The sequence below is a fragment of the Acanthisitta chloris genome, unplaced genomic scaffold (assembly GCF_000695815.1).
Source record: "Acanthisitta chloris isolate BGI_N310 unplaced genomic scaffold, ASM69581v1 scaffold7862, whole genome shotgun sequence".
Classification (NCBI taxonomy): domain Eukaryota; kingdom Metazoa; phylum Chordata; class Aves; order Passeriformes; family Acanthisittidae; genus Acanthisitta; species Acanthisitta chloris.
In genome coordinates this window covers 86625-108872 of record NW_008658867.1, presented here as the reverse complement: position 1 = coordinate 108872, position 22248 = coordinate 86625, and the positions used below count along the sequence as shown (strand labels likewise).

The 22248-nt window shown below is 39.4% G+C and overlaps 1 protein-coding gene across 1 annotated transcript in view; it reads left to right on the top strand.

The window, feature by feature from the left end:
- Positions 1–17482: 17482 nt before the first annotated feature.
- PTPN13 (protein tyrosine phosphatase, non-receptor type 13 (APO-1/CD95 (Fas)-associated phosphatase)) overlaps positions 17483–22248 on the top strand; it is a gene marked incomplete at its 3' end in the record, with an annotated part of 91090 nt that continues 86324 nt past the window's right edge. The window contains exon 1 of the mRNA XM_009085249.1: positions 17483–17597. Within this exon, the coding sequence (XP_009083497.1) occupies positions 17483–17597 (115 nt within the window). The remainder of the gene's footprint in view (positions 17598–22248) is intronic.

The following is a 22248-nucleotide window of genomic DNA, read 5'->3' as shown; positions in this document are numbered from 1 at the left end:
GTTCAGCCTGGAGAAGAGACCTCAGAGCACCTTCCAGGATCTGAAGGGGCTCCAGGGAAGCTGCAGAGAGACCCTGTGTTAGGAGCTGCAGGGACAGGACAAGGGGCAATGAAGACAAATTGAAAGAGGGAAATTTAGGTTAGATATTAGGAAAAAGCTTTTTCTTGTGAGGATGGTGAGACACTGGCCCAGGTTGCCCAGGAAGGCTGTAGCTGTTCCAGCCCTGGCAGTGTTCACAGCCAGGTTGGATGAAGCCTTGAGTGACCTGGTCTGGTGAGATGTCCCTGCCCATGGCAGGAGAAGTTGAGACTGTATGGTCTATAAGGTCTATTCCAATCCCTAAAATTCTATTATTCTGGTTCAGGTTTATGAGCCTTACCAGAATGTCCTTATCTCATGTGCTGCTGGTGGTGTTGTGCTTCTGTGAGCTGAGGTTTCTTCCCAATAAAGGTTGAGATGAGTTTTCAGACCTTGGAAGCTGCAAGTACTTTTGGTGTTTCCGGCTTAGTGGTCATGTTTAAGGCCCTTCAACAGTTAAGAATTTTCTGATGTGTAGTGTGGTCTTTTATTCCTTTGTTTTCTTGGATTTTTGTAGGGCTTTTTACAACCATTTGTCCTCTTATCCCTTTTTATTTGTAAATTATTCAGTCTCCAGAAATCTACTGTGAAGTGTGCTACCATGATCCTTTTAATAAGAACTGCAAGAAATATACACAAGTTTTTGAAGAAATCCCAAAACTTTAGATTTCCTGAAAAAGGTTTCTTCTGATGCTGCTATCTGAAGAATGTATATGCTTACTAAAACAAACTAATATATAAGAACCTTAAAATTTGAGCAGCTTAATTTTTCAGTCTGCCCTGTCATTGAGTCCCTTGAATGACCTTAACAAAGAATTTAAAGATTATCTGATTATAAAGATTTGTTAGCTGGCAGCGCTGAAAGTTTGTTTCATCAGCTATATAGACTCATTTATTGAGTGGCTTTGCAGTTAGCTTATCACATGTGTGGAACAACCAAATCAGCCTGGAGCTGTAAGCACATGGGCTGACACGTAGAACTGAACTAATGAAATGGCTCTGTAAAGCTCCTTTATGTCAGATTGAAATGTGTGTGCTTACCATGACTGGGACAAGACAAGTGTGATGCATTGTAAAAATTAGTCTTGTATTTTTCTTGTTTATTTTCAGAGGGTTGTTTGGGTTTTTTTAACAGGGTTGTATCACATTTAGTTTAGTCTACTGGCAAACAGTTTCAGTCAAAACAGTTTTTCCATTGCTCAGTGATAGAGTTCTATACTCCGTGAATTTGGGAAATGTAAAAGAAGAAAACCTTAATCCTACTTTTTGTCATTTTGTCACAAATACTAGGGAAAATCCTTAATTTTACATTTATTTTGTAGGTTTATTTGCGTGCGTTGTCTTCAGAACAGAAAATATTTAGCATGCTGGAAGATTGTTTGGATTTGTTGGGAGAAAACATTTTTTGTTATTTCCAGTAGCTGCAAACATTTACTGGTGTCTGGTAAAAGTGGAGCATGACTGGGTTCCTTCAAGACTTTTAGCATGTTCATCCTGGAGAAGAGAAGGTTATGTAGAGACCTCTTAGAAGCCTTCCAGGAGCTGAAGGGACTCCAGGGAAGCTGCAGAGGGATCTGTGTTAGGAGCTGCAGTGACAGCACAAGGGGCAATGGGCACAGATTGAAGGAGGGGAAATTTAGGTTAGATGTTAGGCAGAAGTTTTCCCTGTGAGGGTGGTGAGACCCTGTGCCAGGTTGCCCAGGGAGGCTGTGGCTGCCCCAACCCTGGCAGTGTTCACAGCCAGGGTGGATGAGCCTTGAGCAACCTGCTCTGGTGGGAGGTGTCCCCGCCCAGGGCAGGGGTTGGGACTAGATGATCTGTAAAGTCCATTGCAACTCTTAAAATTCTATGATTCTATGTTCTTCTCTAGTGAAATTTGAGAAGATAAGTTATTGTCCTCACAGCAAACAAAAGAAAATACTCTTTGGGACTGCTTAATTGGAGCTGTGTTACTGGAACAAAATGTCATGCAGAGTGAAAGTGTAACTGTGTCCAGAAAGGGATTAGAGAAGTTAACAGAACACAGACCATTAGTGACTATTAGATTTGACTGTGGAGCTCTAACCTCTAGCTCAGGAACTCAATAAACTGGTGACTGCCAGGAATGAGGATGGGAGAGGTGGCCTGACCCAGTATAGTACTTCATGTACTGAACATTGCTTAGACTTCTAAATACCAAAAGAAATGGGGAACTTTTCAAAGCAGAACTTCTCTAACCCTTTTATTTTTAATTAAAAAAAATAAAGCAAGCTTAATAAGAAATCTTTTGTCATCTGCCTTTGAAACTTGTGTGTGTCCACATGGGCTGACTTACTGTTTGGAGAAGAACCTTAGGAGTCGCAGGAATCCAAGCACTTGGAACTGCTGCACTTGGTGAAAGTTTATAATACAGCAGTGCTTTGGTTGCAGTTAGGTCAGTGCTGTAGGTTAGAGGCATCAGCAGTGGTCATGGCTGCACCTGAAAGAAGGGAGAAGTTTCTACCAACGGAAGAACGTAAATGTTAAATGTTCTGGTTCAAGCTGCAGTTCCTTCCTTATTTTTTCACCCTTTCTGTCATGGAATCTTTATTCCCTTTTCTTCAGACTACTTAAGGAGGGATTAAATGATGGATGGTCAAGTAATCAAGGAAATTAACTTTCATGCCTACAACTCTAGAGTAGAAGTAGTTGCTCAGGGAGAGTGAAGAAAAAGGACTAACTTGGTGATATCAGAAAGTTTCAGTTGCATTACTAGCTGTTAAAGAGGAAAGTGAAATTATACTACTTGGTAAAGTAGTAAAATAGATTATATAAGTAATTGTCATTTTAAATGGTATCCCATTGAAAGCACAACAAAAACAGGTTGTGGAGACATAGGTTGGTTACTTTTACAGATGAGAGACTTGTTACTTAAGAAGTGGAGGATGTTCTGCAATGATAAAAGGCATTTCTTTTTGTCCTTGCTTGTTTCAACAGCAGATTCTTGTGCTCTGTTGATACTAGCATATGTGCAGTGTGTGCTCTTTGGCCTTGCATACTGAAATGAGCATAGAATAATTAAAAAGGGCATTTTTCAAGGCAAAGCTTTTAGTTTCGTGATGTCAGACACTGGTGGAATATGTGTCTGTAACTACCCAGTATTAAAGAGCAGAACAGAATCAGCAAATTGCACATAACATGGTATGTGGAAATTTCCCTGGTGCTTGCACAGTGCAGAATATTGTTTGCAGTGTTATAGAAAATATTTTTGTGTTTGACATTAACTGAACTCTTTGATATGCACATTAATTATCACTGATTCTGTCCCACCCATTGCCTTTGCTTTAAGAATATTAAAGAACTGAAGATCACAGAATATAACTTTTCACTCTAGTATGAACTGCTGGTTGGGAAGTCTGCTGCTGATGCAAAATCTGTTTGTTCTGCTTCCCTCTTCAGTGGTTTTGGAGAAATGGAAGAGAAACTATTTGCCACTCTAGACTTTAATAATTTTTATGTGTATATACTTTTTATGTAGGCAACATTCATTTCAAGGCTTATGATGTATTTTCAATGATGGGCTGTAAATGCCAGTTAAAAAAACCAAAACAACCTACCAACAAACAACACACCACAGTGGTTGTGCCAAGAAGTAATATCCATCTAATAAGAATGATTGCTTTTTATAATAATTTGGGAACCACAAGGTATAATGTCTTTAAACTATTTTCACAGACTTTGTGGAACTCAAGATTTTTCTGCCTGACAAAAGCTCTAATAAGCATCCAGCAGGCTCTTGGATATATAAAGCAGCTGTAAACTGTGTGTGACTTCTGGGTGGGGAAAGTTTGGGTTTGTTTCTCCTTCCTTTTTTCACCCTCCTTCATCTGTCAGCTGGAGAAACTGAGAGTCTTTACTGCCTGTTTGTAGACTGATGGTGTAAAATAAAGGGTGAAGTCTTGCAGCCACTTCTGCAGAAGTAGTTGCTGTAGATCACTAAAAAACTGGAGAGATCACTAATCAGCATGGCAGGAGGCAAAGGCTGAGGTAGTGCCAGTTGTCTTTGGTTAATTTTTTTGCCCAAGCTCCAAATTTTAACCTGTACCTTTTTAAAATGCAGCCTGTGAATGGTTCTTTGCATTTATTTCCCCCTAAATGGCTGGGGTTATATTCACCTTCTAGGTACATGGATGAAAAAGGATCTGTAGTGTAAAACCAAATCATAAAACATTCAAAACAATTATTTGAGAAAAAAAGTGGTTTTCTTCTGCTGTTGTTCAGTAATGGTGGACAGGATGCCAGCAAGACTTGGTATCTGTAATGGTTCATTAATTTACTTTTCTTGTGTGAAAGTCCCAATGCTTCTAACTGCTACTATCTCTGTAAGTTAGGTATTTCTTCCTTGGCTAGAACAGTGTATGTATGTTGTAGTGCAAACACGATTTCTTCTGTTCTGCTCTCTCAGCTGTCTGATGAAGTTTTGGTTCCAGCTTCTGTGCTTCTGCACAGTGAGGAATCTATGGATGCCTCTTCCCACTATGGACTAAGAAGATAATATATTCTCCTGTCTCTGAGATTCAAATCTTTCCCTTTGTTTTCTTTTGGTCTTTCCCTCCTTGACTCCTTTCATTAATACCAAATTGGGTATAAGTGGTGAACACTTGATGCCTCTCACTGATTGCCAGTAGTCCTTTTTCTCAAGCAAGTGTTTATGCAGCTTAAGGTAAACCAGTACAACTAGTCCAGTTTGATAAACTATCATTCAAATTCAGTATTGTATAAGCACAGCTTTTGGGGAGTGAGATAACATGTATCAAAATTGAAAATGCTTTGAAACCATTGATAAAACTTTTAAAAGTTTTGAAATCTTTTCAGACCACTGTCCAAGTGTTCTTCTTCTGAATTTTCTATGTGCTGTGTCAATGAATAACCTCTCACTTTTTTTCCCTAGCATTTATTAAATAAATGAAATGAAAGATGGGAATAGGAGTTGAAGGGGTTCAACCTGTCTTTTTTCTCACGCAGAATTTTGAAAGTTTTTTCCTAACAGCTGAGCAATCTCTTAGAAGGTTTTGCTATTTGTATGCTGAAATTATGAATATTATTTTTTTTTACATACCTTTTTTTTAAAGTTTGGAAGACTAAAATTGAACTACTAATTCAAGACTGGAAGAAAATTTGGGTTGCTGTAGAAGTTCTAGCCGTGCATGGGACAGATGAAAGTTGGTATATTGTTTGCAGACTATAATGTATAAGACTTGAGCTCTTAGGTTTTGAAGGGTGGAAGCTTTGTGGTTTTTTGGTGTTAGTTTGGTGTTTCAGTTTATTTTGAGTGGTTGTAGTTAGTGTTTTCTTGGGTTTCTATGGAATAACAGTCATGGAGTTATGCTGTTGTACAAGAAATTAGCAAATTGATTGAGCAGGAGGCAAAATTTGTTGCACTTTTTAACTGGTTTAACTCCCCGTGGTCTAGCTGCAGAAATAAAAGATTCAAGTGCTCTTACACTATCCTTCTACTCTCCTTTCACTTAACTCCTCTCTAAGGCAGTGGGTTCAGAGATTATTATGACCTTCTGTTTGGTTCTGTTCTGGTACAACAAGTGTATTTTGTACATGGGCATGATCTGCATATGTCCTCAGTCTGACTAGCTTTCCATTATTATTCATAGGGATGTTCTTAAAAGAAAGATGATGCTGTGACTCACTTTTCTCTCATAGTTTCAAGGCCCTTCTAGTAGAGGAAAAGTTTCTGCTTAGTTTGTCTTTGTTATGCAGCACAAGGGTGCAATGTGGCTCTTTGTCCTTTAACTCTCCTAATATGAATGTTTATCATCCAGACAAAGCAAAACTGCCCTGAACTCTGTTTTTTTGGTGATAGTAGTCTTGGTGTTATGTCATGGGAGGAGCTGCTGCTATCTTGTTTTTCCTGGGTTTTTTTGGCAGTGTAGCTTGTTCTGTCCTGTAATATCTCCAAGTACCAAAACATTATGGAGTGCAGATAATGATCAGATGGAGTCTTTGGCCACTCTGGTGTGTGAAGCTAAATCAAAGCTGTTATATTATGGACCATTCATCTGTCTTTATTATAGATCAGGCAGTCTGGTTTGTGTGGAAGGTCTGCTGTGGAGTTCTATAAATCACTCTTGCAGATTTTTCATGTTGTTATCAAATGATACCAAAACTGATGTTCTTTGTGATGAGGGTCGTTCTTACAGTCCAAATCCCATTCACTTTCTTGGCTCAGAACCCATAAGCTTGGGTGTTTGAAGCCAAGCAGCAATAACAAGTAGGTGAATCTCTTGAGAAAGAGAAGTGGCATGTTTTACCATCTAACAGGAAAAGGACTAATAATCACATCATCTTTGAGGGCAGTTAAGACATGGAGAATATCATGGCTGTAGGACTGAATAAATTATGCGTAACCACTGAATTTGAGATGAATCACAAATTGGGTGTGTGTGTTAGAAATTTGTTCAAGGGGCAGTATAGTCAATTTAACAATTGTTCACTTGTAAACACCTACTGAATCATGCAGTATATAATTATATATTTTTCTGAAGTGTGGTAAGCAGAGTGACAGGCTGAGGGACTCGAGTTACCTGGTTGGGTTCTGATTAACTTGTATGATTTTGGTACAAAGCCATATGTGCTGTGTCAACTCATGTTTCGGAGCAAGATCATGATTTCCTAACCATAGGCATTCCAAGTCTTCAAGTGGCTTTGTCTACTAATTAATCTGGAGCTAAAACCTCTTAATTGCAGGATTTAAACTAGACAGCGTAAGCTGCTCGGGAAGGTTTTGGCCTCCATAAAGAGCTCATTTAAAAAGCAAGTATCCATGACCAAAAATCTTCATGTTCTGTGTGGAACCTTTGAATTGATAGCTGTCTCTGGATGTCCTGCTAAGTTAGTTGGTGGTAGGTGTCACACAGAGTGTACTGTTCTCAATACTTGGTCTTTACCCAGCAGATGATTGATTTTGGGAAATCCTAGAATGAAAGAGTAGAGAATAATATCCTTCCTATAAAGCTTGTCTTCCACTTTCTGGGCCATGGGTCTGTATAGAAGTAAGTGCAGAAAGAAGGGATCTGCAATCTAAGAGGTCAAATTATATCCTTAGCTGTCACAAATTCTGTGCTTGGGACAAGCAGGTGTTAGAAGATATCTCCATGTTTGCACTGTGTGCATCTAACTTAGAGCTCTGTTTTCTTCTGTATGACCCAACTGAAGTGTTTTCATTAATGACTTTACTAATGACACTGTTTCATATAGTTCATGTTTGGACCTTGTTGATGGGCCACCTAAATGACACTACATTATCAAATTCTTAGCTACTGGATTAAAAAAAAAATGACATGTATCCTGTTCAAAGACAATGAATTTCCAACAGTGTGCTCAGCATCTTTTCAGGAAGAGGAAGCATCTTTTATCTCACTGGAACTGCAGTTTAAGTGCTGTTGAGAAGTAGCAGTTAAATAGGTTTCTTCTCTGGAAAGTTAGTCAGTTATGGAGAGCAAGAACTTGCTGTGGAACCACTTGTGAGGACAAGGGTTACAGGGATGATGAATGCCACTGAAGTGCTTCTCAGAAAATGGTTCTACCCTTTCAGACTTGTCAGTGCTATGCTTGGCAGTGTCATGTATGTGGAGTGAAGAGCTGCTTTCTGGACAGATGGAGGTCTGTTCCTAGAGTTGCAGCCCATCTGCTGGTATCAAATCTGTTTTTACAAGTACTTACAGAATCTTATTTAAATCTGCCTTGGCCAAAACCTTTAATAGGCTTTAGGGACCCTCTGACAAGGCTTTCAGGTAGTTCATGTTGACTTCTCAAAATAGATCAGTGTTCCTGCCCATTTCTAGCTCCATTTTGTCCTTCAGGAATTTTGTCTTGTCCTTCAGCAGAAACTTATAAGTGAATTGTTTGGTCTATATGAAATATCTACATGGACACAATGCACATACATATTTTATATAGATAGATGGTAACTACATGCACATACGTCTGTGGACACACATACTCTTTCTCAATAGGAGTGTGCACTACAGAAGCACATCCTTGCTGAAGGCTGATGCAGAGTTCAGAGAGCCAGGTATGAAATCTTACTTGCCAATGCTTCTCATTTCGTTAGGATCAGCTTGCCTTCCTTTGAGGCAGCAGTTTATCATTTCCTGTTCCATGGACGAGTCAAATCCAGCCAGCTGCCTGTTCCCATCTCTTCTCATCTCATCTTACTCCAACAGCCCTTGGAGTGTTCGTGTTTGCTGACTGGGGTCAGTGTGAGATCAAGGTACTGTCAGTTATCTCAGTTATGAAGAGGTAGTCCTCTTGAATTTGGTTCTCACTTGGGAGTGTATGAAGTTGCTTTATAAAGTTAGTCACTGATTCTCCCTGTTTCAATTTATTTTTAGTTTAAATCTTTGTAAGTATTTTCAGACCTCATAGGAGGATAATACAGACATTTGTGACAGCTAAGGGTATCATTTGACCTCTTAGAATTCAAATCCCTTCTTTCGGCACTTACTTCCGTACAGACCCATTGCCCAGAAAATGGAAGACCGGTTTTATGGGAAGGATATTATTCCCTACTGTTTCATTCTAGGAATTCCCAAAATTCTCAGTCATCTGCTGCTGATGGTATTTGTCGAGTTCCTTGGCTTCTCTCTTAAATCTCTTAGCAGGGTCTCTAAGCACATTACTCACCACTATTGTGCAGGTATTGGAAAAATACTGGTTTTTTAAAGTAGGATTTTGGCAATATAAGAAGTATAAATCTTAACACTTTGTACTGCTATGTCTGAGAAGATAGATGGTCTCTATCAGTGCAAAATTTGGGGTTTTTTTCTGCTGCAGAAGAGTGAAGAAAATGCAGTACTCTTTGAGTAGGACTTGATATTTGCTACTGTGTTTGAATTAGTGTTTAACTCTACTTGCAGATAAGCAGAGCAAGGATCTCTCACCTTATGCCTTGGTCCTAAAGACATGGCTTTCTTTGTGTATACAGTTCTTGACAGCTGAAATGTAGGCCTATGTTCTATCTTGTCTGGTTTTCAGGGTAGAAATTCAGACTTTCACAATAAGCATTAGTCATCCATTGTGTGAATAACAGCTTTACTCCCAGACAGGTGAGTTCACAGATAAGATATCCGTGGTGTCATCTATCTGCAGACCTTGTAATGTTCTGTTCCTTATGCCATATCTTCCTTTTTTTTTTTCCCAGAAATGAACCCAAAAATCGTAACTGTCTGAGCAGCCAACACACCTTTTTTCTCTTTTTTTTTTTTTTTTTTTCCCTGCAATACCTGGGATTCTGTGTTGCCTGTGTGGTAGATCATGTGTAGTTGCTTAAAGAAGTCTAAATTTCCAAGGAGTTGGGAATATTATTTTCTTGAACATTGAAGAGTGAAGAAATGGTGCATAATAGACTTTCCAGACGAATAGTGCCATCAGGCATTATCCTAAAGGTTGAGAATGTGCTCACTTCTTCCTCAGTTGTAGAGATGCTTCAGAATCATTCCAGAAACTAAAACAACATTCAGGGTCATGGCTGAGTGGAGTGTTGTTATTTGGGAGATGGTCTATCTCCATCAATAATTATTTGGACTCTGTTTTTATCAGGTCACAAGCAGAAAAAAAAATGTGTGTGAGGATGTAGTTCAACTTAGGGCATTGGATAAGAAAACCTTTGGACTATTTGTAGCCTCTGATGAGCTGAAGAGAATGCTGGATAGGGAGTAACTTTGAAATTGGTTGATTGGCTTTTTATAGTTTTCATGGCAAAACCCAAATAAATGCACAAGTGCAATTTAGTAGAAATATTGTTAGGTAGGGATATCCATGTGGGAGTTTGTTAGCTCTCATGTTAAACTAAATGTGTACTTAAAAATATCCTTGTGTAGTAGTAGTGCAGCTTCTGTACCTGTATATACTTAAGGTAAAGCAGTGCTGGATTTTCAAACTTGGTTCTCTTACTCAGCCAGTTTTACTTCTATTATCAAATATTGTTTCCTTCCAGGCAGGACATAGGAAGTAGCTGTAAGTCTGAGCTGTCCTCTGAATAATAGACTTTTATTGTAGTTGAGTACACAGGTTACACTCCCTGCTAGCAGACTGCTTTCTTGTGAGTGTGTAAGTGTGCTGCTTTCCAACTCAGAACACAGCAGAATTGTTTCTGAAACCAGTGCATTTCTCATAAATACCATTACACAAGGTTGTTCTAACTATGGAGAAATTGCTTTTGTGCCATTTTGGTATCTCTTCTGTTAATTTCTTTTTCAAAGATGTCTGAGAGTCAAACATATGAGGCTGACAAAGATTTGCTTTTTTTTTTTTTCTCCTCTCATATACCTTTCTCCCACACAGAAGGAAGAAATCACAAAGTCAAAGTGAACCATGCATTTCACTCACTGTAACAACAGCAAAAGCCTTTTGCTGAGGGACTGGATGTGAATATATAGGATTAAAATCTGGCTTTGAAATAAGGTATGGTAGGGTCAGTGTTTAGTGTTTATACTTGTATGTTGACTTCTAAGATATTTACAAACATGCTACAAACCTAACACTTTATTACTAAGGTCAGTGGCTATTTATGATTTTTCCCCCCACATAGTCAAACATTAGCATAGTATTTCTATACCTACCTGACAGACTTTCTAATGCCACATCCAAGAAAAATGAGGACTCTTATAGTCTTGGCATATTGTGCATAATTTCTTGCTGATCCAGTTCTGCTGCCTTCATTTACACTGGTTGTTACCTTACTGCAAGGGGCTATCTTGCTAAGATAGCTTTATAAAGCAAGATGCCATTCTCTGTTACTGAGACAGAAAGGATTAATGGCTGACAGAATCTGAACCCTTTGGTATTAGAGAATTTATCTAATGTAGTAAAAGTTGTATCACTTCATTACCACGGGAGACGCCTTAAGCTAAGCGTTCAAAAAATCTACTCTAGAGTAAGTTTATCCATTAGTGAAATTATCTGTTGAGCAGTACTGACTTGATTTGTACCTGTTAAAGCAGTGAAATTGTAGAGTCACTGAATTTCTAGTCCATGGCAATTTATATCTTGAGCATTATTCTTCTCAGACATTGGGGACTGATGATAAAGAAAATAATAGTGCAGTGAATGAAAAAGTAGTTAGTGTAGAATTGTCACTGCTTGACTTGCTCATTGGAGCCTCAGCGTCTTCCTTGTGGATGGCTTTGGAATGCCACAGATGGCATGAAAGTAGTACTTAAGGACTTAGAATAATGTTTCCTAGTGACTCCATGATATGTAAGTCATGTGCCTGCTACTATTTCTGCTCCCCTGACAATAGCTTCGGTTCCCTCTTCGGCTCTGCTGGGAGCTGCGAGTGAGTAAGGACAGGCTTCAGTCATGACCTTTTTATAGTATGTGAGGAATGTGTAGCTCTTGCATGCAACAATGGAATAACTGCTGGACTAAAGCTGGAGGTGCCATTTGTCTGACAGTACATCACTCCGTCCTGAAGTTATGTTGTCACAGTAAGATGTGTTTTGCTTGTGATTATTTCAGGTCATTAAAAGAGTTTGCTCTGTTACGTGCAAGTTAAGGGTGGTATTGGTTCACCTCCCGTTGGAAAAGTGTTAGGATTGCCGAGCTGGTTTGGAGTCTTGGAATTTCTGCTTTTCTTTTCTAAAGCTTGCCTTAGTCACAGGTCCTCTGTTCCTACTTAGCAATTAAAATGAAAGCTGCAAGTCTGAGAAATGCACGGAGGAGACGTGCTGCTCCGAGGAGGAGCAGATCAGCAGCAAAATAAGGGAGTTGCCCAAGAATCTTACACCGACAATTAAACAAAGAGAGGGATACAAGAGTCATGCTGCGATTTATGTGGATTAAGCTTACTTTGTAGTGATAATTATATACTCTTCTGAATAAAATTTTAATATCAAATGTGAAACATCAGCTACCCTCATGCATGAAAAAGTATTCTACAGTTGCCTAGAAAACATGACTTTCATGATCATTATATACATTTTGGACTGGATTTACTAGTTTGCCTTGCACGAAGCTTCAGATAAACAAGTTTATCTGGTTCTGGTGATAGAGAGAAGAGCAAGGGAGGGAGGCAGCACTAACCCTTGCTTGTCTTCCATTGTGAGTTCAATCCCATGCCAAAAGCTGCTTTCCTTCACCTTCCAGGAAAGCAAGCAAGCACTTTTCAAGTGAAATAAACACTGCTTGTCCTGGAGGTGCAAGCCAAGATTCTCAGTTTGTCACATTCTTCTGTCTTCCACATATGGGAATATAGGAGTGATTTAAGGCTTTGGAAGGAGAAATGCTAACATCTCATCTGTTACAGTGAGTGTGAGAGAGCAATGTGTGCTCGAATAAAAGGCCAACATATACTTCTGGGAGCGTCCTCATGCTCTGTGCGTTTTGTCACAAATTTGAGCTAGTTTTCTATTTCTTGCCGAGGAGGTCTGAGCTCAAGCTGCAAGCTATCACTTTGAAGAGGAAATGCAACTTTGAAGACATTTTCTGATATAGTTTGAGGATTTGCCCAGGAGTATGAGACTGCTTTGCGGACATTTCATCCTGTCTGCCTACAGGAGAGAAAAAGAGGAAAACATGGAAGGAAAAATGTGAGTGGAAGAAGTTAATCTCTTCCACAATGAAGCAGGGGGTAGGGAGAAGTACTTGGGTGGTAATACTAATCTCTGCTGACCTCTCCAAAATAAAGAGAAAGGAGTAGTGCTAAAATGACGTTATCAGGTAGCAGATTGAATGCAAAGCATCGTGAAAGTGTGTTTTTTCACAAAAACTTTGCTTCACCTGATTTCTGGCAGCTATTTAGAGACTTAATAAAAGGGAGGGGAGAGGGGATTTGGGTCTTGTGGGGCTTTTTATCCCTTCTTTGTGTCTGTAGGAAGTGGTTGTGATACACTGTTTGCTTCCTTATCCTTCAAGGCAATAATTGAGAATAATGTGCAGCAATTAGCTTGAGAGCAGGATTCGAAAAAAAATAAATTCTTTAAACACAGTTGACTTGATTAGCTTGTGTATTTGCCTTGATTGCATGCTTGACTTGACTATTTGCAAATAATGCCTTATTTTCTGGCCAGTCTGTGCAAATTTGGACCTGCAGCTATAGGAAACCACATTTTATGTCTGTATTTGAAAATAAGGTTTCAAAGACTACTGAAGGACAAGCTTTCTAACTTGGCTCCAGGGTTCTGCACTTAAGCACAGTTTCAGCAGCAGTATTATTGAGGATAAACTAATTGGTAGATGTATTCCAGGTCTTGTTCGAGGGTGTAAGATGTGGGTCAATGTAAATAAATAGGATGGATGCCAGGATTCTGAAATTACAGGGCATGGTAATGATCTAAGATGCTTAGGTTCTGAAATGGGACAGACCAGACTTTCAAAACTGTTCTGATCTAGCTGCAGTTCAGTGTCACCGAGATTTGAGATTTGTGCATGTCGAGTGCTTTTAGAAAGCACTTCACGCTCAGTGAGTGCTGAATGAAAGTGTTGGTGGTTTATTTTCAGGCAGCTAATCATGGCATAAGAAAAGTGAATTTTAAGAGGCTCTTTTGCACAGAATTGTCTTGTTAAATGTCCTTCTACTTTCAGGCATTTATCTACAGAGGAGAGGCCAAGAAGGGGCTCTTTGGTTATTTGCTAAGAGAAAAATCCTCCTTGGAAACTGCCACTTTTTGCCTGAGTATACCTGTGGGGCAAAGGGACAATGTTGCTCATATTTGAGGCAATTAAAGTCAGCTAACTGTGTTTTATATGGGAGAAATAAGGTGGGTTTTTTCACTACAGAAAGCATTTTGGGTGCATATCAATCCTTCTTGCTGTCTTTTCTGTGTTTTGTTTTGTCAAAGGAAGAAATGAGAATACCAGAGTATTTTATGTTATTATCTAGAAAATCTAACGATGTTTTTATATTCTAGATTTTTTTCACTGCTTCTAGCACATCTAAAACCACCTGCAGGCTGTGTGCCTAGAGCAGCTGCTCTCCATGTTTCTTGGCAGTGTATTCTGATGAGATATCAAGTATGAAGTACTGCAGGCATTTTGGTTAGCTGATGTTGTTAAAGCACAGCTTTTGACTTGAAGTTTTTGTTCTGAAGTTACCACAAGGGGAAAAATGTTGATGCCCAAGCTAGGGAAAATAGCAAGGGATATGTGTTACTAAACTCAAAACACAAAGTTGTCAAGCATCAGTCAAGTTGAAGCACTTTAGCCTTTTGACTCTGTCTGTTTTTCAGAAGTTCTTGACAAAAATTACTGACATTACAGTCTTATTAATCACAGTTGCAGCAATAGCTTCTTGATATTTTGGCTGGAAACAGCTCAATAAAATTTGGAAAGAATAGGCCATTAAAATATACCTGATTCTTGCTTGCTTTTTAAGAGATTGCTGTTCTTAGGCTGTTGCTATCACCCAGGCTTCCTTTCACTGAGTTCTTAGACGCAGGAGTTTAAATACACATTTTAAATGGTAATTCATTGTAGTTGGAAAAGGAATATTATACAACTCTATAGCCACTGCAGTTAGAGGACTGAGATGAGAAGATAGGCAGTCAGTGTAGTTTTGATGTGGTATTACACAAACACTTTATATGGTTTTCTCTTACAAAAATTACTCAATATTGTCCTTCTGTTGCAGTTTCTCAAAATGTTCATGTATTGCACAAAAGTGAAAGTATTTCTGTGTATTGAGCACTTTAGCTTCTATGTTCACAGAGGACCAGACACTGTTGAAGGCTCCCAGCAGCTGAGGGGATAGCACTGCAAACATGAGCATTTCTACAAAATCCTTCTTTCTCTTTGTGAAAAACATCTGGCACAAACAAACTGCTGGGGAAGAAGTATTAATTGAGCCAGGTACTTTCACTGTCAGCTCCACTGTGTTAAATTGGTGGTGTCTGGCTGCTAACAGGTAGCCTGTACAGGTGGAGAAATCTGGTTGTGCATTTGCCTGCCAACAGCCTCATCCCAGGTGGTCTCAGTCAGTGCCTTGGTGATAGAGAAACATTTTGTGGAAGGTTCTTTAATTCTCCTAACCAGCATGTTGGCCTTCTTGTTTCTATGACAGACAAGACTGCATGTTAAAGATAGCTCTGAGGAAGAAAAGCTGCAGGGAAGGTTACCAAAGAGTTGCTGAGAGAGGTTTGCTTCAGCAAGTGTCTCACTCAAATCCCAGTTTGTGCCACTGCACATGTGGCTGTGCTTGTAACAACTGCTTTTGTGATATATTCTGCTGGGGCATCCAAGTTGAATTTGAAATGATTTGGGTTTGGTGTGTTGTGTGTTTGATTTTTATTTGTCAAACTGCTGCTATCTGTGATATATGAGCAGATCTTGTTGCTTATATTGCATCAGCTGAGGCCTGGGTGGGTGTTCCTATGCCTCTTACTGGGATCAAGACATTGTTTCTTGTAGGATTCTTTTCCTGTGGATGTAATGTGTTTGGGAGTTTCAGCAGACATGCTTATGGTCTCTGTTGTGTTGTTAAGGAATTGGCTTATATCTGCTATGGAACAGTCCACACTGTTTAATCACAGCTGAAAGGCTTCAGGATTTTGCAGGATGGGAAAAAGGGGAGTGGCAGAGAAGGATTTGGGGGGATTGGTGGTGATGGTGGTAAGCTCAGCATACTCCTTTAGAATACTTAGGAAAAAAAGTTGTCATTTGCAGTTCATGTGGGTTTAGTCCCTAGGAGGAGGTGAATAATCCACATTGTTCTAGATGTACATACTGAAATGGGAAATTCCCTGGTACAGATAATAGACCAGGAACTCACTGTGTGCCAGGTGTATATGGATCTTGTGCTGACTAGAGATACATTTATCTCTGGTTTTCCATCCTTTTATTGGAAGTCTGTATTGGTCCCTAGCTTTACACTTTGAATAGCTTATTTGTTTTTCTCTTTGGGAACTGAGATTTTATCCTCTTTTTTAAAATGTGGTCTCAATCTGTTTTCCCTTCCACCATCTTTAGATGATGATTGTTGAACATTAATTGTTGAAAATATATCTGGCTTAGTAAATAGAAAATGCCTAGACAGTTGAGAAACTAAATACAGCTAGTCAGCCTGTCCTCCTTGCAAACTGTTAGGTTGATATCCATGAGTGTACATCCGAGCCAGGATTGTATGCTGATGAGGAGGCTCCAGCTGGGCAATTTAAAGGAAGGGGGAGGAGCCTCCAGGAGCACCACTGGGTCATCTAAAGCTGTTGATATCAGTTAGTGATCTCCAGACAACTAGCACTGCTTGTGGAACTGTCTTTCCCATTTCCAACAGTGACTTTGGAGCCTTTGAGACATAAACTCATCACTGATGACTGACTATATACATTAGGCTCTTACTGTAGCTCACTGCCTCAAGATTTTCCTCTGGGGTTTAGAGAGGAGCAGAGAGAAAAGCAACTGCAGCTGAACAGTCAGAAATATACATTGGCTCGAGTGCTCAATCTGAGAACATTTGGTGTCCACAGGAAGAAGTAATTAAGCAGACACATGATTTATTTTCTCCTGAGCAAACAGATGAAGCTTTTACTTCGCCAGAATATTTAGGGATGTGTTCTTCAGTTTGCAAAACGGTTTTGGACAGCTGAATACCATATTGTAATACAGTGCAAATGGTTTAACTCTTTGAAACTCGAGTGCTCAATCTGAGAACATTTGGTGTCCACAGGAAGAAGTAATTAAGCAGACACATGATTTATTTTCTCCTGAGCAAACAGATGAAGCTTTTACTTCGCCAGAATATTTAGGGATGTGTTCTTCAGTTTGCAAAACGGTTTTGGACAGCTGAATACCATATTGTAATACAGTGCAAATGGTTTAACTCTTTGAAAAATGGTGCCTAATTTTTTAAAGAAATCTTGATTTGTTTTCTGGGGAAGTAACACTTAGAGTGCCACTAACAGTTTTGTTTTATAAATGCATGGAGAAGCTGAACGAAGGAGATGACCGTAAGTTCTACAGCTGCCTTGCTTGAGTTCATACTTGCTGGTAGTACTTCTTATAATTTGGTCAGGACTTATTATAAACAACCCAGTGAAAACATATTGAAAGAAGAGCTTCCTTTCCTAACAACAGCTTGACTGACTTAAACCTGTTAAAATTATGTTAGTAGCGGATTTATTTTAATAAACCTCTAACTGCTGATCAGTCTGTCATTTTTTATAAACAGAGCAAAGTCTTGCCCATAGCATATGGACTAATGCCAGCTTCTTGAGTTTATTGATTTAGACCCTAAAATATTAATATAGGTCATTGTTCTCTTAACTCAAGTATTCTTATAATAGCAGATGCTCAAAGTTCTTTATCATCATGGTGAATGTTTGGGGTCTATTAATGTTGGAGAACTTTTGTGACTGAGGGTTGAACTACTTGAATACTGCATGCAAGGAGAATATAACTCTTTTGTAGCCTTACATGAGTGTTTCTTTTCACAGGTAACATGCATGTGTCACTGGCAGAGGCTCTGGAGGTTCGGGGGGGACCATTGCAAGAAGAGGAAATATGGGCTATTTTGAATCAAAGTGCAGAGAGCCTTCAAGAGCTATTCAGAAAAGGTAAGCACTTTTTAACAGCGATGAACACAGAACTGGAAACATCTTGGTTATGTTTATGTATCATATAAGTAAGTCCCCTTGTCCTTCCTAGGTTCTAAACCCAAATAATAACTTGCTTCTAGGTTGTCTTTGGGAAAGTGCCTAACTGCACCCAAGTCCAAAGGATGTTTTCACTTCAGTGTTCTGTCAGAACCTGTGGCACACCCAGTTTCATGTGGTGATAACTTCACTTTGGTAGGAAGCTACCACAAGAGTTTTTGCATTATTTCAGACTCATTGAAATAAGATGGAAACAGAAAAAAAAAGTGATAAATAAGTCTGAGACCATTGGAAAACTTTGCTACTGAAGGAGATATAGAAATGGGTACAGTACAATGCAATCATGACCAGTCTACTCTGAAGAGATTTGGCCTCAAGGGAGGCAAAGGTAAGCAGCAGGAAACTTGACCAGAAGGTGAGGTATCATTGCCCAGAATGCAAGTAGCAACACTTTACAGCTACTGAGAGGAATGTGGCATTGTATTGTGTTTCAAAGGAGTAGAATTCAGTATTTCTTCTCCCTCGCCCTCCACCAACTTAGTAGGTTCCAAGCTGAGCATCTGCAATACTGTCAATAATTATACATTTTGCTTCTGGGTCTGAATATGGAGCTGTTCCTCTTCTTTATGTTTTCCTTGCTTTTCTTTAAAAAATGCAAATCCTTAAGGGCCTTCTCTCCCTTTTTTGCTTTTTATAGCAATAACTCACTAACTCAATTTGCAGTAACAACTCCAATGTTGAACTTCAGTAGCATCTTTAACCTGGCCTCAGATAACGTATATGTTCCCATGATACACCCTAGTGTTTCAGCACATTTATGAGAGTTGTCTTATGTCTCAGCATGCATATATAAGCTTATTCAGTTCTGTTCATGAAAAGTCAAAGGTTTAGGCTTCGAAAATAGTCTTTGTTTTGCCACAGTACTGTGCAAAGGGCACATCTTTGTTATTGAGGGCAAAATACTTTGTATTTTTTGCATGTATTTGATTTGGAATTTCATCAAAATTCAACATTTAAGTTGTTTTGGGTGGGTTGTTTTTTTCAGGTTTGGTTTAGATGATCAGTCAAGTCAGACATGAGGTCTGTCTTAGATACAGACTCTGAGTGGTCTCTGTTGGATACATGAGAGAAACCAGAGAGGGCAGATGTGGGCATAAACTGCTCTATGCCATTTGATTTCTGCTCAAGTTTGACTTAATGTTACAGATATGAACTTCACCAACTCATTCAAAATATTTTTTGAACTATGGGTAGTTTTTGATATCCCATATTTGCCTTTTTCCCTTTATCAGCAATATCGCAGCCCATGTGTGGTAAGAAGTGTTCCCTGCTAGGAATGCTGAGTTTACTGTTGCAGTTTGACCAGCTGCCCTGTCCTGCTGCTTCTCGTATTGCAATAAAGGGAAAGGTCACATCTTCTTTCCTCTCTCTTTCACTCCTTGTTGTCTCTCAGAGAGAATCAGAAGATTTCCTTTAACAGGGCAGGTTGTTAAGACCTTGAGTGAAGAGAGATCCTGAATGATTACAGGTTTCCTCTTGCAAACTTTACGGAAATTGACACATGGAGCTCCATCTGCATATAGTAGGGAAACCACTTAAGACTTTAGGTCTAAATTCTTTTCAAGAAGGAATTCTTCATTGAAAAGGAGAACTCACCCTTTCTTGTCCTGCGAGTAGTGCAGAAAAAGAGTTCTAATCACTATGAAGGCTTCATGCAAGCATTGACAGCAAGAGCACAGCCAGCCTTCCTTCAGAAGGACTAGTACTCAAAGATGAGAGCACAAAATGGAAAACTGCCCTAGGACTTCTGATATGTGTTTTTAAGGCAGGGAATATTTGCCAGCCAAGACTGGCTAAGGTGGCAGAAGCTTCTGATCTTACTTCCTATCAGTGAAGACCAAAACACAATTTCAGATAAAATCATTGCCAGAAGAATCTGTCTCTTCTTGGAGATGAAGCTGTTTTATTGAGTTGTTTTTCTGCTAGTTCAGCAAACTATTTTCAGTTGCATGCTATTAATTAACCTGGGCTCTAGCCTGTGGTAAAATGCACTTCAAGAGACACTCAAATGAAAGAGCTTTACTGTGTAGCTAAGGCTGATAAAGGCAATCTAATTCCTCCCAGCAAGATTTGGATAACCAGACAGTCTTTAATGAAGTTTTGTTTCCACTAAGGAAGCAATCTAGAAACCTTTTTTGGTCATCTTGAATATCAGTTTCTTTGCTGGCTTGTAGAGATGTGTTGTGGATGTGCAGGAACAGAATGCAGAGGTTCCTGTAGGCTTGTCTGACTCAATGTGGTTTTTTATTTGTGGAGGACTTCTAGCAAATGGGGGATCCTATAGAATCTTGGGTTTTTTTGGTCAGATTTCAAAGCCATTTTTTCCATGCATATGATGTGGAAGAGATATTTTATGGCAGAGGGTGAGGTTCCAATATTTTTCAGAACTGACTGGGGCAAGCTTAGAGCTTGTGCAAGTTCACAGCATGCTCAGCTTTGACCAGTCTCGTAAGTTCTCTTCCTCCTTGTATAGCTCTGGAGTCCCCAAACACGTTGTTCTGAAACAAAACTGAAGCTTTGATGAGTGTTTTGGACACTAAGTTTCTTAAAAAAACCCTAAATGAGGCATATTGTTCAACAGTCTGTGCTCCAGCTGTTTTGAAATGAGGGGGATAAAAAGGCCATGGAAATCATCAGCTCTTAAATTGCCATCTGTTGGCAGCCTCCTCACACCAGCCCAATGACTTGAAGGAATTACCAGCCCAAGTAACCATTTTTTTATGTATGTAATCCTGGTAGAGTTTTGGTAGTTTGTTTGCAGTTGGGAATCTTGCTACTACTCTATCAACTGAGAACCTGTGCTTCAGTTAATGTCTTACTTATGCTGGTTTCTGGAAATGAGAAAAAATGCCCCAAAGAAGCTTCTGTTGCAGATTCTGCATGTCTTTTAGTGAGTCTATCTTCTCAACCATCAAAGCACCGAATAAACAAAGCATAGAATGAAAATCCTTGTCTCAGGTGGTTAATCACCTATCACACCTTGTCTGATTCAGGGACTGATACAGAAATGTGCATATTTTTATCCCTGTTTATATTTACAATTCCAACAGGTGTTGAACTCTTTAAAAATACTTGGCAAATTTATTTCAATCATTATAAGCAATGAAAGCTTAGATTGAAATGCCCAATTGCTAATCATTTCCAAGTTTTAGAAGATCAGCTCTGGTAGCTGTCTTGTCAGCATATTATAAGCTGTTAAATGAAGGAGAAAGACAATCTAGGCCTCAGTTGCAAATCTGACATCAGTTGTGCTGGTGATGTTGAGATTAATCTGGAGATTTGAAAAGGCCGATACCAGACCTGCCCTTCTCTTACATCTGTTTAATTATCTGCAATAACTATTTTGCTGTTGAAAGGGTGTATCAGCTGGTTCAGACGTGCTGTATCTTGTACTCGGTACTCCATGAGGTCAAAGGAACAAGTCTTTGAAGTAATCTCAAATGTGAGTGTACAAGCATAAGGAGAATGCTGTGCTCACTGCTGCTGAGAATTATAAAGCAGGCGTCCCTCTAATTTGGGAGGTTTAGCTGGAAAAGATTTATCAAAACTTGAAAGTGGGAAAGGCTTCATATGTCACTTGGGCCGCTCCTATGCTAAAGTGTGGACTGAGGATTCTGAAAATAGTTGGACCTTATGTTTGGAGACACATGTCTAAAGGAAGGGGAAAGAGGAGGAGAAAAATGAGTCTGGTATTAGGCTCAGCAAAGAAAATGACTTTACAAGTTGACTGTCTTCCAAAGTTGTATTTGGGAAATTATTTATGTAAAGAAAAGTGATACCATCTGAAAGTGGATGTGAAGAAGGAGGATTGTGGGTTTTGGGGACCTGTAAATCTTCTTGAGAGTCATGCTATTGTACCTACTTGACTTGGGTAAGGGTAATGAAAAGAAGGAAGGCAAAGGATGAAATGTGTTGATGGGGACTAGTGGTGGATCCCAAGTAGTCATAAACCTAGATGGGATGGAGGGGGAAGTGGATTGTTTTGGCTGACAAGAGGAAAAACGTGGTAGGAAGGGGAGAAAAACAAATCCTTATTTTCCAGCCAGTCCTTGTTGGCACGTGTTAATTGATTGCTTTTTCTCTTTACCAATAACTGTTGAGGAATGATGGTTTTGTCACATTCTGGTAACATTTGATCAACCTTTCAGTGTCTGAAAGGGTTACAGGGAAGCCAGTGAAAGACTCTTTGTTAGGAACTACAGTGACAGGACAAGGGGCAATGAGTACAAATTGAAAGGGAAATATACGTTAGATAGTAGGAAAGTGTTTTTTTCCTGTGAGGGTGGTGAGACACTGGCACAGGTTGCCCAGGGATGTAGGAGATGCCCCAACCCTGGCAGTGCTCAAAACCAGGTTGGATGAAGCCTTGAGCAACCTGCTCTGGTGGGAGGTGTCCTTCCCATGGGGATGATCTGTGAGGTTCATTCCAGCCCCTAAAATTCTATGATCTGTTGGTTGCTAAGAAGGAAAGAAAGTGAACTTCAGTAGATTTCTTGTTTTTTTTAAAATATTTTATTTTATATCCCACAGCCTTTCTTCTGCCCACCCCCAG